The sequence below is a fragment of the Poecile atricapillus genome, chromosome 2, assembly GCF_030490865.1.
Source record: "Poecile atricapillus isolate bPoeAtr1 chromosome 2, bPoeAtr1.hap1, whole genome shotgun sequence".
NCBI classification, from domain to species: Eukaryota; Metazoa; Chordata; class Aves; order Passeriformes; family Paridae; genus Poecile; species Poecile atricapillus.
In genome coordinates this window covers 136,394,578-136,417,286 of record NC_081250.1, presented here as the reverse complement: position 1 = coordinate 136,417,286, position 22,709 = coordinate 136,394,578, and the positions used below count along the sequence as shown (strand labels likewise).

At 39.1% G+C, this 22,709-nt stretch overlaps 1 protein-coding gene across 2 annotated transcripts; it reads right to left on the bottom strand.

Moving 5' to 3' along the window:
• Nucleotides 1-4,724: 4,724 nt before the first annotated feature.
• Nucleotides 4,725-22,187, bottom strand: EBAG9 (estrogen receptor binding site associated antigen 9). 2 transcript variants are annotated; one of them, XM_058832596.1, is made up of 8 exons: nt 22,020-22,187; nt 15,868-16,039; nt 14,856-14,953; nt 11,385-11,463; nt 11,025-11,183; nt 10,229-10,336; nt 9,112-9,203; nt 4,725-5,250 (listed from the first exon to the last, which is right to left on the bottom strand). In XM_058832596.1, the coding sequence occupies exons 3-8, from the start codon at nt 14,936-14,938 to the stop codon at nt 5,130-5,132; spliced, it is 642 nt and encodes a 213-aa protein (XP_058688579.1). In that variant the 5' UTR covers nt 14,939-14,953; nt 15,868-16,039; nt 22,020-22,187; the 3' UTR covers nt 4,725-5,129. The 2 variants fall into 2 exon arrangements, with proteins under 2 accessions (XP_058688579.1, XP_058688578.1); XM_058832595.1 differs by lacking the exon at nt 15,868-16,039 and having other exon boundaries at nt 22,020-22,186.
• Nucleotides 22,188-22,709: the final 522 nt, after the last annotated feature.

Genomic DNA, 22,709 nt, shown 5'->3' with positions numbered 1-22,709 from the left:
ATGTCAAGTGTGTGAGTGTTTTACTGTCAAAAGGTATAAAAAAATACCCCATTCTAGCTGAGCTGTCAGGTACAGGCCGAGCTAGAGGAGGTACTGTGTCAGGTACTGTTCCAGGAGAACAGAATTAGACTGAGAAAACCAGACTACACTTCCAAGTGTAAGCACTCACCAGTTAAAGGCTCCAGCTGGGCTGCAGCTGCACACACAACCTGCTTTGCTGCCTCACACTGCATTCACAGATGCAAGTGACCTAATCTTTAACCCAATGCAATCATCTGGAAACCTGTAACTCCTCAGTGCTGCAATCGCAGAACAGTATCAGTCTTTCTGGCATTTAACCCATCTGACAGTCGTGGTCTCAGCATGCATGCACACTGTGACCATCAGAATATGCATTCCCCACGTCCAAAACCTATGATCTGTGGATAGATCAGAGGACAGCAATGCTACCCAACAGGCAAAACAGTGGGGTTTTTCTGGTTCTACCCAAGTTTTCAACACCACCTTTGGCCATTCGAACCTCACTGGCCTCCTTCAACAAAACAAGTGTAGTATTTCCTTGTGTGACCCAGAGAAGAAGGGTTCCAGGGAAGCCCGAGAGTGCCATGTATTGCACTGCAGCTTTTGGGAAGTTATGAGTAATCCACAAAGGAGTGTAATTGGCCACGTGTGGGGAGCATTTGCAACACTCAAGAGGGTAATACACAGAAGTGTCTCCCACACCTTTCATGTCCCTGTGATGCCTGGGTGGTGAATTATTTTGTGTTTGCAGTAGAGATTCTAGAGGCTTCATTAAGCATTACATTAAGGAGAATTCTTAACAGATCATTTGAAGCAATATAATCCCCATCTAACAGAGATGGACATGAGAGCATCTTGCTTGCATTGCCATAACTTTGTCTTCCATGCTTTCCCGCCTTCTTGGGTGCCTGCAGCCATCTGGCTTGTCTTGTGACACTGCTGCAGTTCATATTGCTCAAATGTCACTTTCAAAAGCTTTTAAATTATAGGGACATTAGGGCCAAAATTACCAGTTGAAGGTATTATTAATGTAAATTTTACACAACCATAGCATTTCAAAATTCCTGAATGTCTCTTCCTGGGACTGAAACACATTACAGAAAATTTTATTCTTACATCAAAATATGTCTATGCAGGACCAAGACAGCAGTATTTTACACCTGATATTACCAGCTTCATTACAATGTTGGATTTTTCATTCACAGACATTATTGCTTAAGTGATCTTTGCTTTGAGTGACAGTGAAATGCACCATAATTTAGAGGAAAAGGTCATCTTTTTTTTGCAGGAAAGAGGCAACAAAGTGGCAATAACCCACACTTATGTTTAAGATACCAATAGGCCAATCTCATAACCAGAACAATGCCAAAGTTTCTTTCTGCCCTTAAGATTCTTCAGTCAGTTCAGCTCTCATTAGGCATTTAACTACTATGCTCATCAAGAGGTGACATCATTCTGATCACATTCCTGATAAAAGCATTTGCTCTGATCTCTATCCAAAATTCAGTTAGCTTCTAAGCCTCTGCCCTTCCTCCTCCATACTGCAAGGACACAGACAGCTTAAGCTGTCCTTTGTTAGAACACCAGTCCCAAACTTTGGTCTTTGTTCCACAATCCATAGAGCACATGCCAGCTGTTGCTTCAAACATACCAACTTAGCTTTTTTTCCCTCTCATATTATACCTTAGTCATGTGTCACCTGAGTCTCGCTGGTGCTGTACACAGCTAGGGAAGGACCATCAGCCTCCAAACAGTACAATAAAAACTCCCAACTGTATTTTTAGGAAACAGTTTAGAAAATGCTCATACCCATACCTGTACCACACTGGGAAGTCTTACTTCAAAACATGCAGGTGCGGAGGACATGCAGCTCATACACTATGGTTAAAATAGTAGACACCTGAATTCGGGTTTATGGTACAGGAACCAAGTCAGGTCCTTTCTGGGCTGAAGGGATGCATGTTCATAATCCCATTATACATTTTCTTTCTAATCCAGGAACAAAAAAAGCCTTTCTTTCATATTCAGCTTAAGAGGTACCCAGCATGCCCTGCTGCTGCAAATGTTGAGGTTCAGGCGTTTGATTCCCTTCCCACCACAGATTTATCTCCATCCTTCACAGAATCACAGAATGCACCAGGTTGGAAAGAACCACAGCGGGTCATCCCAAAGCACATGGCACAGGATTGAATCCAGGCAGTTCCTGAATATCTTTAGATAGGGAGACTACAACCTCTCTGGGTAATCTGTTCCAGTGCACACTCAACTGCACAGTAAAGTTCTTCCTCAAGCTGAAGTGGAACTTCTTGTGCATCAGTTTCTGCCTGTTGCTTCTTTTCACCCTTGCTTATGTCCTTTTCACAAGGCTGTTCCTAACTTATAATTAAAATCTCCTTCCTTTCCCTGCAAATCAACTCCTTTAATACCAAACTCCAGAAACATATTTAGTACTGTTTTACGTATGCCCTATATAAGAAGTGAGTGTTTTGCTCCAAATCCCTTCAGACAAATGAACACAAGACCTGGCAAGCATGAACAACTGCAGCACAGTCAAGGAAAGGATGATTTTTCAGTCATCCTGGCAGGTCAATCCTCCACAGTCAAGAGTATCAGTGAAAGCAATCAAGTCCAGCTTTCAGCCAAGCTATTAAAAAAAAAGAGCATGTGGCCAACAACCAAAATACAAAAGCAAAAAGGAGGAGCATATGGCAGCAGACAGACAGGAAGTATACACAGGCATGTACAGGATCCTCAAGAAACTCAAACCAATAGAGAAGATAGTATGAGAGCAGCAGCCTCACTAAATTTAGCAAAAGTGTTTTCATATTTATCAAGGATAAAAATCAAGATATAGGAAGGAGGAAAGGAGAGCACAGGAAAAAAAGATGAAACTGATAATAATGCATGGCTTATGACCACTCAAGAGACTTCCTCCAAGAACAGTGTCCTCCCTACTGGCACCATTTCAACACAGGGCAGAGATGGGGGAATCTCTAGAACAGCTGTGCTCAAGTTTGGCAGGTAGATGGAAGGAAGAACAGCAGTGCAGTACATAGCAGGAGGGAAAAGCAATGCAGCACTCTCCCCATGCAGAACATGACAGAACTCAAAGGCTTTTAAAATGGCTGAAGGCTCAAAGATCCAACGTGCTTTCATTATGTATTCAGAGGCTTTGCTTGCAACTTAGTAACTGGCCCACCTCTTGTTATTTTTAATAAATAGCATTGATTTACGTCTATTTTGTATTGTCTCAAAAATAGCAACAGTAATCACTAATTTTCTAAGAAATGAGACATAGCTTCCAACAGATTTCACTTTAAACAGGCAGTAGATAGCCAGTTTCCTTGCCCTGTGTCAGCAATAGTGAAGGAATTGAGACTGGTACCTCCTTGCCTCTTGAATGCTCCTAAAAGGACAAACATAGATTGTTATTAAAGCTTATTCATCGACTTTCTCAACTCCATCCCTTATTAGACAGTTTGAGGTGTGTAGTAGGAGCAGATTTGCTTGCCATACTGCTGCACTGAAGTCTGCACTTAAAAGTAATCCATTCTACCCCAGCCAGAACACTTGTGCAGAAAACATGCATGGCAGTGTTGGCTTCAAAATGTATTTTAAAATTTAACATCTGAAAATTGCTGTCACATCATTTGATTTGTGCAAGATTTGAACGTATATGACATGTATACTAAACATTTTTAAAAACTCTTCTCTGCGACGAAAACCTTTAATTCTTACTGTCTTGTTTTCTCAATTACTTATACTGCAAGCATAACCTGTGCCAGAACCCACTAGAACTCAGTTACAAATTCTATTTTTGTAGGCAGGAAAGGTCTAGTCGCATGCCCCCCTCCCCTTCCCATTCTTTTACAACTGACACTTCCTGTGCTGTCCCCTGGATGAACAGGAAACAAGTCTCATGTGCAAAATGTGCTGACGTCACTCATCTGTCATAAGGTAAGAAATCCATAAACCCACAAATCAGGGAAAACAGTACCCATCCAACAGGACCTGGAAAAGCATTCACTGAAGCACTGGGCTGGACACAGGAAGCACAAAGACTCCCCTCCTCCCATCCACCTCTTTGCAGCAGACACTGAACTTCATTAAAGCACTGCTGCCTTCTACTGCACCTTCACCATTCACACTTCACCAGGGGAATTAGAGAGTAAACACATACAGTAAGTGTGCAAAAAATGGAATTTGAAAAGTGCTTGTAACTGAACTGAGAATTTTCACACTAGCTTTATTAGAAGGAAGACACGATTTTTCTTCTCAATTACACTAACTATGCAACGACTATAAGGTGTGAGGATTCCTATCTGTAGGAAGTATAAGAATTTCTGCTAGAAATACAAATTTACCAATACAAGTAAGTGATTAAAATGCTCCCTTACGTTTGTGTCAGCCTTTGTAGGGAAGGTGCACCACTCCTGTGTAGTGATGCCACTGCTGGTAGTCATTGCAGTGTCACATGTAAACGGGAGCACAGGAAGCTGCAAGTGACAAAGTGACAAGAAATCCACTTTCAGTGTTCAGCTGGATAACCCACCAGGAGCACATCTAGAGTTGCAGGTCATCCACAATAAGCTGTTTTCTTCTACACAGGTCAATATTATCTCCCATGGAAAACTTTCAAGTGTTTACACATACTTTGACAAAAGAGCAAAAGCAGACTTTTTTATCAGGCACGAAGCAAAGGGTTCTTTAAAACTGTTTAATTACATGTTTCAGGTAAGCACAGACAATACAGGTAGATTTCCCACCACTCAATATTTACATTCTTTTCTCTAGGCTTGAGCTGTTCATTAAGAGTGTTTTCCAATCAACATCCTTGTCAATCACTTTTGCTGCGAAGAAGGGTGCTGGAAAAGAACTATTGCGGGAAACATTCCATCAAGGCATGATCTTCTGTGGGACTTTTCTCCTTTAAGAACTACATACTAGTAGTTCAAGATAGTTTGGGAAAATCCTGGCTTCCAAGATGACCTGAAGAATGCATTGAAACCAAGCAGTGTGTTGAAGTCCCACAAATAGTTAAATCAATACCAATATGTATATTGTAGAGCTGAAATTCTCTTTTCACTGTCATTGCTGCATGGTTTCTGTTAGGACAGTTTTACACCAATTTTGTTTTGTTCCTTTTTCATTAACCTTTGTGCCTCTTTCTCCATTTTCTTTCGCTGTTGTTCTGCTGCTCTTTTTTCCCTTTCTGCTAACTTCTGTTGTCTGTAATTAAAGAAAACATGAATTGCTAAATTACACAAACTCAATTTTCAGCATGATCATACCTTAAGTTCCTGTCAATACAAAGGTTATTATAATTAATATAAACAGAGCTTCAGTCTATTGTCATTAGGCTCAGAACAGTCATTCTTTTACTGTGCTGAAGCCCTTTTTTCACATTACTCTAGAATTGTAGAATATTTTGCACTGGAACCAACCAGGATCGAAGTCCAACTCCTGGTCTGCACAGGACCATCCCCATGAATCACACCATATGCCTGAGAGTGTTGTTCTGGCAGGCTCTGGCAGGCTTGGTGATGTGACCACTTCCCTGGCAAGCCTTTTCCAGCGATCACCCTCTAGGTGAAGAACCTTTTCATAATATCCAACCCAATGCAACCTATTTGTAGGCAGTAATATTTGTTCAATTATTCTGCAATTTAAAAGTCACTAGCTTCTCAATGATTCAGAGTAAGTGAATTAATGAGAGTACAGGACAGTTGTACAGCCTAGAGCAAAAACTAAAAATCTATCTAATACTTTCAACAGCAGCTCAAAAGTTTTGAGTTTTTGCTGATTTGGTGGGTTTTTTTGAGATTATAACCCATTATTGTACATTCTACCTGACAGCTGGCAGATCTGCCAGTCTAGCAATATGCAGAGTAATAATATTTGCCACATTACAGTTTCAGATTTTTATATCTCCCACTCATCTGAACTGATGCAGAAGGGAGGAAGTGCTTTGCACACCAGCCAGTATCTGGAGACAGTGAAGTTCCAAAAAGCCACACAGTGTTAATGCTGCTGTTCATGTGCAATTCTGAAGGGATGGATTGCAGCAGCTCCTGTTTCTTTCCCCAGGTTGACCCACAGGACATGGAGCTTCTGCTCACAGCAGCTGTTCCGCGCCCTCTACAGTCTGGGAACCTGCATTCAGTTCTGCCCAGAGAGAGACCTTCACCTCACCTCAGACACAGCAACCAGCCAACAAAAATACAAACAAGTAGCTGCTATAAACTAAAAATGTGTGAGCTTAACTGCTTCCACTGGCATAAAAACTTTGTTGGTAATATAAAGTCTGAAGTTTCAGACAGCTATCTAAAATTTGCAGAAGAAACTAAGTTCCAACTAACTGAAGTGAACTGAAAATGCACTTTATCATCCACTAGACCAATTCATTACTGACTGGAAAATTTCAGTGCACCCCAGTCCAGAACCTATGGGAAAATGAGGAAAAGAGACTACAGGAAGTTCTCTTCAGCACTTAATTCCATGCCTTAATTCCAGGGAGCATTTGATTTACTGTATGTGCTCATTCCAGCTGTTATGCTTATGCACAAATTCACCAGAGAGGCCACAGATTAGAGTCTTCACTGCTAATTAGCAGGATACAGCCCATTTCTGCATGACTGATCAGCACTCCATTACTACACAAAAATTATTCTGGTCTTACTGAGCACCAACAGGTACCAGACACAGCAGGCTAAGGGAGACCCTTACTTTTTCTACACACTCATTTCAGTCTCAAAAAGCACCACTGAAGTACAGTCAGTATTAACACTCTGGAACGTCAGGGGAACTCTGTCCTCTATTTGGCAATCTGAAATACTATACTAACTTCTTTCAAGTGTTACACCCATACATTGTCACCAGAGTGGTCACAGAATCTTCAGATCATTTTGCAGACCAAGATACAGACTTCTAGCATTAAGAAGAGACTTCATAGCACTTCCTTACTCCTCTGTTGAAAACAGAGCCAGGCCTGTCCAGACTATACTTAAGTTATATGTTAAATATCAGATGTTAAAGACACCAGTGATGTCTACTGCAAGAAAAACTAAACCCAGATGGGATTTTCTACCAATTTTGCTAAAAATCAGCCAGGACTTTACTCATTTACAGATAAACACTTATTTCTGTGTCATGAATAAAACAAAGGTTTTACTTCACGCAGCTGGGATACAGCTTACATAATGACCAGCTGTATTGAGGTAGCCAGCCATAGCTGGACAAGTGGTAAGCCATAGACAGCTGGAGTTCTGATCATGTTGTATCTACTGGAAACATTTCTACACACATCCCTTCTGTAACAACTGCAGTTTGATACTTTTTCGTAAGGCCAAAAAGAAATCCTATGAAAATAACCATTTGAGTTGAACTCTTGTAACAGTAAAGATGATAGGTTGAAATCTTTAGGATAGGTTCAACCAAATAACAGGATACTTTGAAAAATTAAAGCTTTTGGGAAACCCCACTGCTATCACCATGTATTTCTCTTCCTAAGTATTCTATAGCATGAACCTGACAGTTAACAAACAATATAACTTTCGCCATCCTGGAAATATTTACTGCACAAATTTTACACTCCAAGAATAAGCTGGAGTATATATACACCAGATAATCTTTAGTAGTTAATTCATAAATGAGAACCCCCTGTTTCAGAAAGTTTGAGTACTACTTTTGATAGTCCTAACACCATCTGTAATGGAATGTGGCAAAGGTTAAGTAAATACAGTGCAGCCTCTGCAGCTTGCAGAAGTAGCTGTTTCACTTCTCAGTAAAAAAATAAAGTATTTTCATTGCCTTTCATTTAAGTCTCAGCAGACTGCACTCTAGGTGTTAAAGTTCTTACTGAGTCTGTTGATATACTTTATAGGAAAAAGTACTATCTGTGGAACAAAAACAGCCTTAAACCACATCATTCATGTCACAAAGCTTGTACTTTGGTACAAGAGCTGAAACAGTAATGAAGTTTAAAAAAAAAAAAAACACAAGCAAGGTATTGAGCAGAATGTACACACAGACACCAGATAAAGTTTATAAAAATATCTGCATTACATCCCTATTCTCACATGTTAAGCTGCTACAGAGCAAGACTGACAGAGATAATAAATTGAATCAACTCTAATTATGATCAGAGCATTGAAAATGAGCTGGTAACTTCCCTCTTGTCCTATTCCACAGATTGAAAAAGTAAATTTTTCAGAACATAAAAATAAATACTTGATCAGAATCCTTTTTTCTTTTTTTTTTCCCACAATACCTATTTTCCTTAGAATGATTTTTGAATTTACCATGTCTTTATTTCATACCTATCATATCTATTTCACTTTATCACTAGTGGACCACAGAAGCCATGTACTTGTAATTTGGTGCATAGAATTACAACAGCATAGGAAGCTAAAGCTATGTGAGGCTGGTTACCTGATGATGTAACAAGCAATAAAGTTTGATACAACTCTAAGTAGTTACCAGTTCAAATCATTGTGTATGATAAACTTAATTTGCATCTCTTTACCCTCCATAACCCTTAAAGCAAAGAAAAACAAGAACACAAGCCAAATGGCTGAAGTATTCCCACTAACTTTGTGCAATGATTTTACATTCAGCCTTATCAGCTAGTTTATTTAAGTTAGAAAAGCCTAGCTACTACAGGGATTCCAAGCATATACTTCTCACTTCACCTTCTATCCTGAACTATTTTTATCTTAAGCACATGGTTAGGATACTTTCTATAAGGACATCAAGTGGTATTTTACTTAATCAAGTAATGTGATCTGAACATAATAAATTGTTGGAATTGGTGGGGCATTGTTGGGGTGGGTTTTTTTTAGCACCTGCATGCACATGTGTTAATGTGTTCTTACAGTGATTTTCAGATTTCCCATACTATCTCATCTACAAAATTATTTAGTTCCAAAATGTCTTCTGGTGAGTACCAGTTACAGAGATTAGATGCACAAAAATAATTTGTTTTAAGAGGTATTTAGCAATTCTTGGCACTTACCAGAAAGGTGTGAAATAAACAAAAGTGATTCTTTTACATGTAAAACCTTTACATAGTGTTATATTAATTTCAATTACCTAAGAACTTCTTCCGCCTGCCAAGCAGCATCTTCTTCTTCTTCCCAGGCATTTGTATTTTCTTGCCAAGTGTCCAGGTCTCCCAGTTCAGGCTGAAACAAAAGAGAAGTTCTAAGCACATGGAAAAATTATATAAAACACTGGTGTGTGACTGCCAGAGTGACTCCTGGATGACAGCAAAGTTTCCTTAATATTTCTTTTTAACCTATTTATTTTTAACCTTAATGCTTCAGACTTACAGAAATATCTGAGGTATGGCCTCTCATCTTATTGTTGATGCTTCTTTCCCTGCTCTAATACTGGGTTTTTTCAGTTGTCAAAGGGCTTTTTGCACAAAGGCAGGAAGGAAGTAGTGGAGTGCATTTTTAGAAAGAGGAAGATAAATTGAACAGATTATATGAGCAGATAGTGTAAAAGATTTCTGGAGGTTGCAAGAACAAACCAACATATACATCCACATGTTTTTATGTCCAGTACCAGCTGAGTGACACTTTTACTCACTAAAAGACCTTTCCTGAACTATTTTCATAAAGGACAGAACAAGGAGGGGGTATGACCATTCTGTACTGCTTCCTGCCTTTTGTGCACAATGTTAATCAAAGGAGAAGCACTGTTAAAAAAGGCAAAGGGCAAGGGAGGGAGAGCATCTCCTGCTAACTGGCCAGGCTGTTAGGCAACTGGACAATTTTTCAAAGGCTAAGGAGCAAAAATTAGGAGACTACTACATTACAATCCCTACAGAAAGGAAAGGAGAAGCAGAAGATCAAAAATGGGTCCAAGATAATAAAGCAAAGGTAACTCAGAGGCTTTCAAAAAAGCCTTCTACTCTTTTGTTAGTAACTTACTGTGTAAAATCCAAAACTTCTAGTTCATTGCTTTAGCAGATTGGCAAGCCCATAAGTATATGAAAGCTTCTTACCTTTTATCACTGATCTGTCAGGTTTCTCAGCAGAACATATTGGACTACTTCATTCTTCACTCAATTTTAAAACAATTTACATTATTCCCCAACTATTCCACTTACTCCCCACAATGCACACCTTAGGCAGACTATTCCTTCCCCTACAGAACATCACTTAACTGACAAATACAAGATCAATACTCAGAGCATACTTACAGACTGGTGAATAAAAGGAATATCTTGTGTAGCTGCTAATCTGCTAGAAAATCCTGTGTTTCCCTCTGGAATCCCGAAATTTAAAGGCTCTCGTTTTTTAATAACTATCTGAAAATATTCAAAAAAAGGAACAAAAAAGTGGTAGATCAAAGCACTGCACAGATTCCTTGGTGATTATATAACCCATGAAGGTTCAACTACACAACACCTCACTGTGTCTTAAACCTGGTCAGATTCTGAAAGCTGCACAACCAAATGAACTTGTAAGTAAAAAATGTTAAATGCCAAAGACAAGAACTCCTCCTCCCCTCACTAGCTTTTTCTTTAGTCACATAGAAACCTGTGGCAGTAGCAAGACAGAGAACAGGCACAAAGAATCACAGATCAAACAGCCACATCTCCCAATACTCATAAAAGCTACCAATTGTGTAATATATTGCTTCAAGAAATACTGCTTCTGTGACAGGTCACTTTAAGGTCCTACTTTTGAGGACAGTGCTGTCTGCACAGTAATGGCAGCTGTACTGCACTGTAATGTCAGCTCTCTCAACTACCCCAATGGCATATCTGCAGTCTGAATAGCTGCAAATTCTCTGTCACTGTCACTGTACTGGTTTGGCTGAAAAAGTGCTTTTCCCAAAACAGTTGCTAAGATCTAAACATTGAACATGATAAACTATGCACCAGCATCTATTCTCATTTACCAACAGCACCTTCTGTAAGTTGCCAATTTACTTGCTTTTATTTTAAAGCAAAGAAAACCCTCCATAAGTATAGTTGAAAGTGTAATACTTACTTTTTGAGTTTTTCTTATAGTTGGTGTCATATCTTTGAAATAATCAGGTTCTATTTGTTCCAAAGAATTTTGCTGAGCAGCCACATTACCATTGCCACCTTCAATCTTCACACTTGTAGGTGCATCTTCATCCCATGAAGACCAGTCTTCTACTTCAGGCTGAATACAAGAATATGGTACAAGTTAATATTATCTGCAGGTAAAAACTTGTCTTTTTATATCTTGCTAAGATATATACTTAATATTATATTGCATATATAATAGTATTATATCTTTCTTGGATATATACCAGTTCAATATTGTAGGACTTGTATAATCACCCTGTTAAGGGATTAAGTCACCTACCACTTTAACAATTACCTGCTTAGGAACAGATGAATAATCCACTGTGGTTGGCAAAGTTATTTGGTCTCCACTTAACTTTCGCCCTCTTCCAGACCTGAAAAAAAAATGTAGGATTCCTCCAAGCTCTGAAAACATGAGCACTAAGTTTAAAAAAAACAAAAATAGAAGTCTGAGAACAGCACTACTGAAAATAGCCACAACTAAAACATTTAGTGCTTCAATTACCTTTGTATTAACTACTGTCAGTAAAGTCTGCTAAGCAAAGGAATTTCATCATGAATTGAAAGTTGTGTTCACAAGAATATCAAAGTGCAATTTACTTTTGTAATTGGAGTGAAATAGAAGAAAAATACTTCTGAAAAATATGAAAATGGACTAACTCATCTGCATAATTCAGTCACAATTTTTAGATTGTCAGTGCTTATGAAGCAAGTACTAGAGATCCAGGCTTGCCAAAGAACCATTTCTACTGTAAAATGAGAAAATTTTCTATTTGTCTTAAATTTTAAGCTGTGTCTAAAAAAGAGCTTTCTGAGCTGCTTGATTTGAAAGCCCCTCTAAATAATTTTCTAAAAAAAAAAAAGTCCAAACAGAGGTAGTACAAGATTATGCATGTCAACAGCTTTAACTCAGTTCATGCTTCTACTTAAAGAATACTGTTTCAGCATTTCAGCAACTATATAAAATAATGTTAATTTAAAACAACACCAATGCATTGCAAATAAACCTGTATATTTACTTCTGAACAATGTTCAAAGATCAGAATAATAATTAAAATATTCTTAGCTGACATTCACTGTATTTTAAATACCTTACAACACAACAGAATGCAATTCAGGCTCACACTTATATTTTCCCCAAAGAATGCAAACTCCTACAAAGTAGTCATGTAACTGACCTTATGTAGCTTGGAAAAATTAATGTTTTTTTCTTACTACTGATGGGAATAAAACTGGGAAATTTCAATATCTAGTCTCTATCCATTAGTTTTAGTATTAGAGAACATACTATCAACTCATTAGAGAACATACTATCAACTCACTAGCTGAGTTGCTTGTAATATCACCTGTACTGTATGCTGGTGAGTGACTAGATGTATTTTTTCTACTCTAGACCAAACATTCCTCCTTAGGAAAGGTCAGGTGCTATCATCAAATTTTCAAGTTTTCTATAATTAACTCTACTCCCTTTATGAACTGTTCAAGTTGAAAAGCAACAGAGTTTAGGAGTAAAGGAAGGTGAAATCACTGTTCCTTCAAACACATTACAGACTTCTGTTTGATGAGATTTACTTTCCATCTCTAAAGGACACCCAAACTTGGAAACATCCTCCTTCAGACCTCTACAATATACACATCCTTAATACTATTTATATTTAATACTATTACAAGCCATCACTTCTGCATTGTCTTTCTCTACACTATCTAGAAGAGTAGCAAGTAGCTTGTAACAAACATTCACCAAGTCAAAATGGTTACAGTAAGAAGCCTGAAGGTAGGGGGAAAGAGCTTTTGTCACACAACATCAGAAAGAATATGGTACACACAGCAGCACTGAGGAAGGCTACAGATCTCCACTTCTTCTAGTAAGGGAAGAAGATGCTTATAGGAACAGCTGCTCCACAGCATCATCAGATACTGATCACTGCTCTGAATGCCAAATGCCTTGAGAATTATTGGATTTGTTTCTCCTCACTAATAAGCAGCATCCGGATTTCTCAGTCGGAGATAACTAGAGATTTTAAATGGAAGGAAGTTTCATCTCTTTTTATACTTACACATGTTATATCCTGAGAACTGAATTCAGGCAGTCTGTTGTTTGTTGTTTATCAAGAAAAGATTTTCCTAAAGAAAGGATTAGTACTATAGGCATGCTCTATGCTGCCTAGAAAGTTGCACAATCTCTATAGGCACTTGTTCAAATGACAACCTAATGTAAACTATGTAATGTAAGTAAGTACCAGCTCATATCCATTGAATTAAAATGCATGTTTAATTAAACCATATTTGTTGGTTATTAGGCATATGTTATATGGAGGGGTGCATTACTGGAAAACAAAATTTATCAAAGTACATTTTGCAGTGACAGTAAACAGAAGAAACATCTGTTGTTACTGGTCTGAATTAATGTGATCCAGTGACATGCTTATGTGAAAAACCTTAAATTTTCATTTCTTCAACTAATTGTTATTCAGCAAAGAAAGAGTTTTCCATTTTTTGTTCTTCTCAGCTGTTCATTTCAAGATTATAGTCCATACAGAAGTTGGAAAAAAGGATGAAAATACTGTCACTACACTTAGAATATAATTATCTGCTTATAAAAAATATCTTTACACTTAGAGAAATGAAGGATTCACATAATACAGAAGTTACGATGAACTCAGTGTTTTGACTTCTTTCAGAACTTGAACAAGTATTCTTAATTTAATTTGAATTCCAAATCACAGAACTAAGGTTGACATTTATATGCAGCATTAAAGTGTATCTTTTTAAAGCTTCACTAGATCTGTAGTGAATTTAACAACAGGTCAAGAGCTTCCATTTATTCTTGGAATAAGTAAAGGTGAAGAGGAAGTAAACAGTTATTTTGTGTCTGTTACATATTCTGCATATGCTTTAATCCTCACTGGGAAAGTATTTGTCATCATAAACAAAAAGAGAATACATTTATTTAGATTGGTATTTGCTTATGTAAGCAATATGCTGCAAAAGTGGCAGGAGGCACAGTAGTTCATATGACAGCACAGTGCCAAGCATTGCCTCAGGTACTGTACTACTGTGTTACTGAATTCTACCGCTCCACATTAACTCTTGGGGATTTTTATACTGCTTCTAAGTACTACACTACAGCTTTCATGTGTCTACAACTCAAAAGAACCCTACATATGACTTAAAAGAGTGTAAAAAATAAACTATTCTTCATCTTTTAAAAGAAAAAAAAGCAGTTTCCTTGAGCTTCAATCACTGTCCTCCAAAATTCTGAAAGAATCTTCAATATGCAGACAAATCTGAAGTCTCAGGCAACTGTTTTTTGACAAACAAGATGAGAATTGCTTTCATTTGTAATGACAGCCTACTGAATGATGACAGAGTGGATGCTCCTATTAACTAAATCTCTTAAAATATGAAGTATCACTTGCTAAGTACATTTCAAAAATGTGCAGCACAGCTTTTCTTCAAGTTTGACATGGAATAGTTTTAAAAGCCATTTTAAAACCCTGTCATAGCTGTTTACAAAATCTCATTTAGCTACCATACAACAAAATACACTCACAAATAACTACAGAGACTTTTGGAACTCTGAACAAATATGCAAATTAAAAAATTAATTTGATTTAGTTTTCATCTGTGTTGATTATTTTGCAATTAGTAAAATCGGAACTGGTTAAAGTGGTGGTTGGGTGCTGGGGGAAGGGCAAAAGTGCAAGAACCTGTAATTGAAAAATTGAAAAAGAAAAGGTAACCAAATTAAATAAGACTTGTTTACCTGCATATTAATTTTTTAATGAAAGAAAGCACTGCTGCCAGGCAAGTACAGACTTTAAAGAGTCGGAACTGTGTTATGGCCATGGTAAGAAACCCCTCCTGCAAAAGAAAAAAGTTAGATGCAGAGGATTATACATCTTTATACAGTACTTTAAGCAAATTACCTTAGTTGCTACTAAGCTAGCAGCATTCTGTGAAACTGTATAATGGAAGGAAAGAAAGCAGGTACCTGGAGCAAAGATGCTACCTGCCTACTATCAGGATATTTCACTGATGTAAATAATACAAGTATCTAATATAGATGGACTTTAAAGAAACAGCACAAAATCACAGGTGAAGTCACAGTTAAAGACTGTCTTAAAGGGGAAGCACAGGCAACGATTTACAGTGCCTGTGCAGCTGATCTGTTTCAGACATTATCAGTGGCACTGAACACTGGCAGAGCATAAGAGAATAATCATGAGAGAGAAGCTCTTGCCTGCCTGGGCAAGTCTTGCATAAACAAATTATAGATTTAGTCAATAAGTGAAACCCCAAAATTAGCTGTTTAAATTTAACTTCCATTTTGATGGAAATGTATGATGAGAACAAACATTGCTTATTTTAGAACTAATCTCACTGAAAAATCATCATTGAAGAAAGAGTGCTCATCCTGTGTAAACTACTGCACCAGCTAACCCACAGAGCTATTGATATTTCTGTGCCTGACTGGATCATGATAGCAAACACAGAAAAGGAAAAATTCATCTTTGGCTGAAGCCACTCCTGTTTGTAGCTATTTTTTCAGTGACAGTTTGATAATCTAGAGAATTTATACTCATCACATCAATCCAACATACCACCTCAAATAGCTACAGACTGACTCAGAAAAATCTGCTGGAATTCAAGGATCCCTTTTCTCTTCTACAAGTGAACATTTCAGAGTAAAGAATAAGAGGTTAGGCTTCAGAAATAGCTTTTCATTATATACATCTACACTTGTAACAACATTTTCTGTTGCAAGTTTAACATACCTCCTGATGAGAAGAGAAGGCAGCCCTGTGACATTTTCCTCAGGCCATGAGTATTCCATGGAAGGACAGCTTGATTTCAAATATGCTATGGCATTTAAATCACTTTTTATATTCCAGGCTTTAAGTTAGGAAGAGTCAGGAAGGTGGATCATTAGGCTGCTCCAATACTGTCCTGAGGATTTTATTAAAAAGGTACATAATGGGATTTGTGAGCTTCACGGAGCATAGATGTATTTTTATTGGTGCTCATTTGCTAGATAACGTGACTACTATTAAACACTGTAGTAATACAGTACTGGAAATATTGTTTTATATATTGTCCAGAACAGGACTTTCTGCTACTGAAAAATCATACAGGGGCTATTAAACAAAAAGGCTCTTTTACTGCAAAATGGAAGGCTTAAGTCAGTAATAACCATCAAATTACAAACTGCACTACCAAGCTGTAGCTCAGGAGAAACGCTTCATAGGACATGTATCACCTCTACTTCAACATTTATGTTACCTTATTTCATTTCATGGGAGACTTAAAAATGTAGAGAACTTCATACAAGGCTTGATTGGCACTTCATCTAACAGAATTAGAAAGCAGTCAGTTCCCACAAAGGAAGAACAAACATTGTCCGACATATTTAGCTTTTGGTTTAGAAGACTGGGCCATCGTTTCATACCATGCTCAAGCACTTTCTTACCTTTCAGAATGAGCAATGTTGACAATATCTGGATGACAGCAGAATGCATCAGTCAAGAATTTGAATTATTAGAAAATAATGGAAGTCAGTGAAAGAAGAGTGAACAGCAATAAGTTCTCTATCCTAAAGGTAGAAATTACTGCAAACTAACACTGAATTGATGAAAAAAAATGTTATTTTTAGGAGAGGCAGCTAGAAGTTATCTGCCTGGGACTTGAGGCATGAAGAGCACGAGACCTGCTGAAATGATTATAAAGGTACATCTTTTCTGAAGGGAAGCTTGTTTAGAAGGTCACTCAACTCTACCAGAATTCACTCTTTTATCAGCTTGGGGGGCAGGAGGGAAGGAAAAGAACAATATTAGCAAGAGAAAAGCTCTTTTCCCTTGTTCAGGTTACCTGACTGCTACACTGGCCAGCACAGACAGACCCTAAATTTAAAAAACTCCTAACTACTGACTGAGAAGGTTGCTCTAGGAAGCCACCAAAAAGCTTTGCCGACTCAATATTATTTACGCCTAAAGTCAAGGAACTAGGAAGATTACTAAGTGCAAAACTAAAACCAGACTGTTTTCAACTGTGTCAGTTACCAACACATATATTTATATGTGTACATATAAATGAGCCCAGTTTTCAACTCATCTCCATTTTTTCATATATCAAATTGTATACTGGATTAAGTTCTCAATATAAAGTTATAATATAAATTATATAAAGTTATAAAGTTAAACAACTTAAAAAACCATAACCCACAAGAACTCTGGCTTGCATAGTCAGTGGAAGTCCACTGCTGACAAGAACTAATCACCAGAAGTTAATCCATTTCCCAGGTCATTCCCATATAGGAGTGACTACACTTCTAGTATCACCAGTATTCCCATTTGGCAGAGTTCAATAGCTACTACTATTCCCCATGACAATCAGACAACTTGCACCTCTCCACTTTCCATGTGTCAGGCAAAGACTTCAGATTTACAATGAGACATATGGCCAGTTAACATATTTGTGATACAGCTGCACTTCACTTCAGCTGAGCTAGAACAAGGTCCTTCAAAGGCTGGACTTGATGACCTTGATGGTCTTTTCTAACATTAGGGACTCTGTGATTCAAGACAGTTACTGTTTTGCTCACCTCTTTTCTGAGCATTGACTGCAATCTTCTCAGTTAAGCTGCATACACTACAAACTGTCAGATGCACAGACAGCCATAGTAGTGTTAGCAATCATTTACCTTTAAAAAGAACTTCCCTCAATGTACCTAGTTTTTATACTGCTATTTATGATGTGAAGCAGTATATGTGTATTAATTTAATTGTTTTTTATAAATTAATTTAAAACACAATCTTGAACCAATTATTGTCTCAAAATAAGGACAAGTCGAGCATTTTCCCTTTCACCTGAAACAGCACTTGAAGCATGTGCACTGTTGCTCTAAGAACAGCATTACCTGAAAAGTTAAAGGTTTGCTTAAAGTTTTGAGTTTTGTTTGGTGCCTTTTGGGGTTGGGTTCTTTTATGCTTCAGATTTTTTTTATGTTAATTAGATTTATCAAGGTAAACCTTTTTATATTCAGAAGTAGTTGTATGAATATAGATGCATACAGAATGCTAATTTTCCTCAGTTCACTGCAAATTTAATTCACACGACAGCATTATAGTAAACTTGTTAAGTGAAACAAGGTGTTCATCCTTTTCTTGTCCATCTTTCTCAGACACCGGAAGGAAGCACAGCCATGTATGTAATCTTTCTCCCGGGAAAAAATACTGAACAGAGTAATGCTAAATGGCAGGCCACAACATTCTGTCTTTCTTTTCTTAAGCCTTTCTTTGATAAACAATCCCGAAAGGAACTACAACTACAACTGTATCAGCAGTCCATTATAACACAGGATGACAGAGACATAATACAAAGTTGCAGTGCTACATCAAGAAGACTAAAACATTTCTTAACTGGTAGAGGTCAATGTGAAACACTGGACTAAAATTCAGAAAATCTGGTAAGAGCTGCCTGCCAGCCTGATTCATCCTTCTGCACATCACACCTCATGCCTCAGCTTCCCATTTATAAAACAGGATAGATTTCCTTCTCCCACTACTGGAATTGCTTTGTTACATTTATGAAACTTAGGGTCAAAGGAACTTCCATTACAATAGATATAAACAAGCAAATAAATCAAGACATGAATCTTAATGAATTAAATATTCATGGTCAACTCAACAATTCCGTAAGAGACACCAAATTTAGCTGGAGTTTGACTTGTGCATCTCATACTGCCTTTCACTGGTATGAAATCACAACAGGTGTTCACATGGAATATGAGCACAGAAAGGACTAAAAGACAACAGCCACAAGATGTTAAACACTTTAGAGCCAAGTTAGAAGAATGAGGAAACTTAAACATTTTAGGGACCCATAAAGGAAACAGAATGTAGGGAGGGAAAGTTCAGAATTTTACTGAACATTTTTCCTTTGCTTACAGCTTGCAACAATGGCCTCATTAGAATTCCTGGCACCTCTGCCTTCACTGACAGTAGCCAGCACAGTCCACCCTCAGGTGGACCGGTTAGTCAACTATGGTGCAATAAGCAAGACTCACTGTTTATCATTGTCTGATAAGCACACTGGCACCTGGAGAAACACTTCCCTGTACACACAAATACCACTTCAATGGTATTTCCACAGACAGAGACAATTCTAAAATAAACTCACTTTGGGGCACTAAAATTATTTTCGAAACTTTTTTTCTCCTAGTGAACTCATCTTTTACTGTCACGTCAGCTTTCTTTCACATCAACTCACTTGTAAGTCTGGAATGTAAACATGAACACACCTTGGAATCAGTGATTTTAGCCCATATTAAACACACCTAGATAAATAACCATGATGATGCCTCAAATAACATGTCTGAAACTGAAAGGCTCCCCTCCAATTTTCATAAGGAGACACAAAAAACACTTCACCCTCCTAAAGCAAAACAAGAATTTCTTTCCTAGTACAAAAGACTAACATGACCTTGAGTGTTTACATTTGTCAGCACCAAAAATCCATACTGGTTCAGTAGTGCTTTTGTGTTGCCACTAGAACAGCAGATAAAACCCTAGCAAAGTTTCAGAGGTAAGGATAGAATTTCTTGAAAGTTGGTCATGTATGAAGTTCTACGCAAGTAGAATGGCCACATCAAAGATCAGAAGTAGGTTTATAGGGAGATGGAATTGCATTAAGATTAGCAGATAGAGATAAAACACCTGTTTTCAAGCACATATACCCTCCTCCAAACCATGTATGTTACAAGATGTGCAAAGACACTGCATTTTGAAAAAGACAACGTAACAATTCAAGAACAGCTTTCAGTCAGGTACTGAAAGACAAAACCAGCACTTCCTGCATTTCAAAGACAGCAACCATGACTACCTCTACTCATGACTCTAGTGAGAGGTTCCACTACCCCATTCCTGGTTGATTTGTTTGGTTTCTTGTTTTTTTCATCACTTTACACATAAACATAATATAGGGAACACCTGTGTGTGGAGGGAAAAAGTCCTGTCTTGACCACTGAGTTTGATAAATAGATTAAGTGGCAGCATGACTGAACCTTATAGCCATGCTACTGTGGCATTAAGGAGAGAAGCAGAATCAAAAGGAAAGATCAGGAAGCATCTTCTCTATCTAATTGTAGGTGATTGTGGGACCTTTGTAATGGTACTGTAGTTTCAACACTGATGTTCCTACTTTCAGTGCAAATACCCTAACTAGGCAGTTGAAGTAGCTGGCACAGAAGACAGCTCACTCACATTAATCATAGGCAGAGTAAAGTCATCCAAGGCCCCGTGTGAGATTAGGAGCAATGTTAAGACACTGACATAGACAGGCAGTGAAAGCTAAGGGGCTGAGCAAAGTTACAAAGGCATGCCCTGCAGGGTGTTTTTCTGGATCTTAGAGTTAAGTATCAGAAACAAGGGCACACACTCTGTGTCTCAGACTCCAACAAAATCCATAAAGAAATACTATCAAAAGCTGCAAAAGATACCGAAAGTCAAGGCAGAATGTCTACCTCTCTAACTAAAGGCAGCAAAAATGGGTGACTGCTGGCAATTCCTGAGTTAATACTCTGATATACAACATACAGAGTTTCAACTATTTTTTAAACATCTTACTCCCAGAGCCATGAAACTTCTATAGTAATATCACCACATCTCACTCCTTCCTCTCCAAGAAACTGAATATAATTAGTCTCATTAATGTGAGCTCCTGAGGCTTTCTGTTCTGAATTAGAATAAATTCTACTCTTCAAGGCAATATTAGTTAAAATAGAAAGTGTATATCCACTGAAAGTGGATATTCTTTGACAATTCCTTACCTATATATACCAGTCTTGTAAAAACCATACAGAGCACAGCTTGTAATGCAATCTTGTTAGACTACACTATAATTTCATTCATCTTTGAAACAAGTCTTTTACATAATGCACTAATTCACGTAACCTCTACGAAGTAGAAAAGTTACACAAAGAGTTCTTCTTTTGTGAAGTAACTCACTTCACAAAATTGAAGTTCTCAGACACAGAACCAGAGTTTAAGAGACCCCAGTTCTGTTCCAGTCCTTATTTGCCATTCTGGACCTAAGTTTTCTGTAGCTACATGGAATGCCAGAGACAACAAATTTACACACTCGTTGTTACTACTACAAAATCATCTTGTAATGCTTGTCTTGACAAGAACCAACTATTTACAAACAATGACACTACAAGACAACCTAAAGAAATCTCTTCAGTGCACATGTGTATTTCCACAGAGCTATAAAGCAGCAAGCTATAGCATTTTTCATTAGATATGCAACTCAAGCACTTGCACTGTGAATTCATGACCAAAAAGCAGTGCCCTACCATTCTACTGACCAGCCAAGTTTGAATATTTTTAGAGACAGCATCGAAGCCAGATAGTAGCACTTAAGTTTTCAGTGAGCTGTTAGAAATTCCGAAGTATTTAAAAGTGTGCTAAGAATTTTTCACACTACATATTATTAAGTTTGTCCGTCAGCATGAACAGTAGGTAACCCCAAGCAATGCCGTCCCACCACGAGCTCTGACAGAACGTGTGCCCTCGCCCTCTCCCACAGGAGGCCAAGCCCCTCAGTCCCCAAACGCTGCCGATCTACTGGTCCGCCACTTCACATTCTTCGCAGCCCGCCAGATCCCCCGCACTTCGCCCCGGAACGGGCCGGGCAGAGGCCGCGGGCCTGGCGCTCCCGGGCCGGCCGAGCAGCGCCAGCGCTGGGCGAGGGCCGCGGGGGTCACAGCGCCGCGGGGGCCACAGCGCCCCGAGGACGGGGCGAGGCGGGGGCGCTGCCGCGGGAGAACCGCGCGGGCGGCTCTGCCCCGGGAGGGAAGGTGCCGAGGCCGGGCCCCTGCCCAGCAAGGCGGAAGCAGCACCTGGCGGCGCAGGAACCGACCCTCCTCGCTCACCTGCCCCGGGGGGGAGGCCTCGCCGGGGGTCGCGGGGCTCCAGGGGCCGAGGCGGCCGCTCCCGCAGCCTCCGGCCGCCCCTCATCCAGAGCCGGGCCCGCGCCGCTCCGCCGCCTCGCGCGCCGCCATCTCGGCCCCGTCACCCGGGAGACGCGGCCGCCCCTTCCGGCCGTGCTCCGCCTCCCGTGCGCTCCGCTCCGCCCCGCTCGGGCCGGCCCGGGGCTGCGGCTGGGGCTGGCTACAGCTGTGCCGGGCTGCCCGCCCCAACAGCGGCCTGCGCCCGTCCCCGCCCGCCTTCCTCCGCGCCCACACTGGCTGAGGCTCTGAGGGGAGCTGCCAGAAAAAGGCGTTGCCCTTTAGCTGTGGCGGGTTGTTGCACACGTGGCAGTAAAGGTGTTCCTCTGTGGTGGATAGGGTGATGAGCTGTAAATTTGGATGTTAATAAAAAGCAAACAGTGCTGAAGTTGCTTCTGACGGGTGCACCGCCAGTGCCACAGTTTGTTAATCAACTGCTTGTTCGTTTTGATGGCTGGTTAAGTGATGTTAAGTTAATGCAAGGCTTTCCAGAGCTCTGCGTAAAACTCCAGTTGTGTTCAGCAGGTGAGGTAAAAGGGGTGTTCGTCTCTTTCTTCCATGGAAATCTATTCAGTTCTAGTGCAGCACTAATACAGCATTCCTTTCAACTTCAAA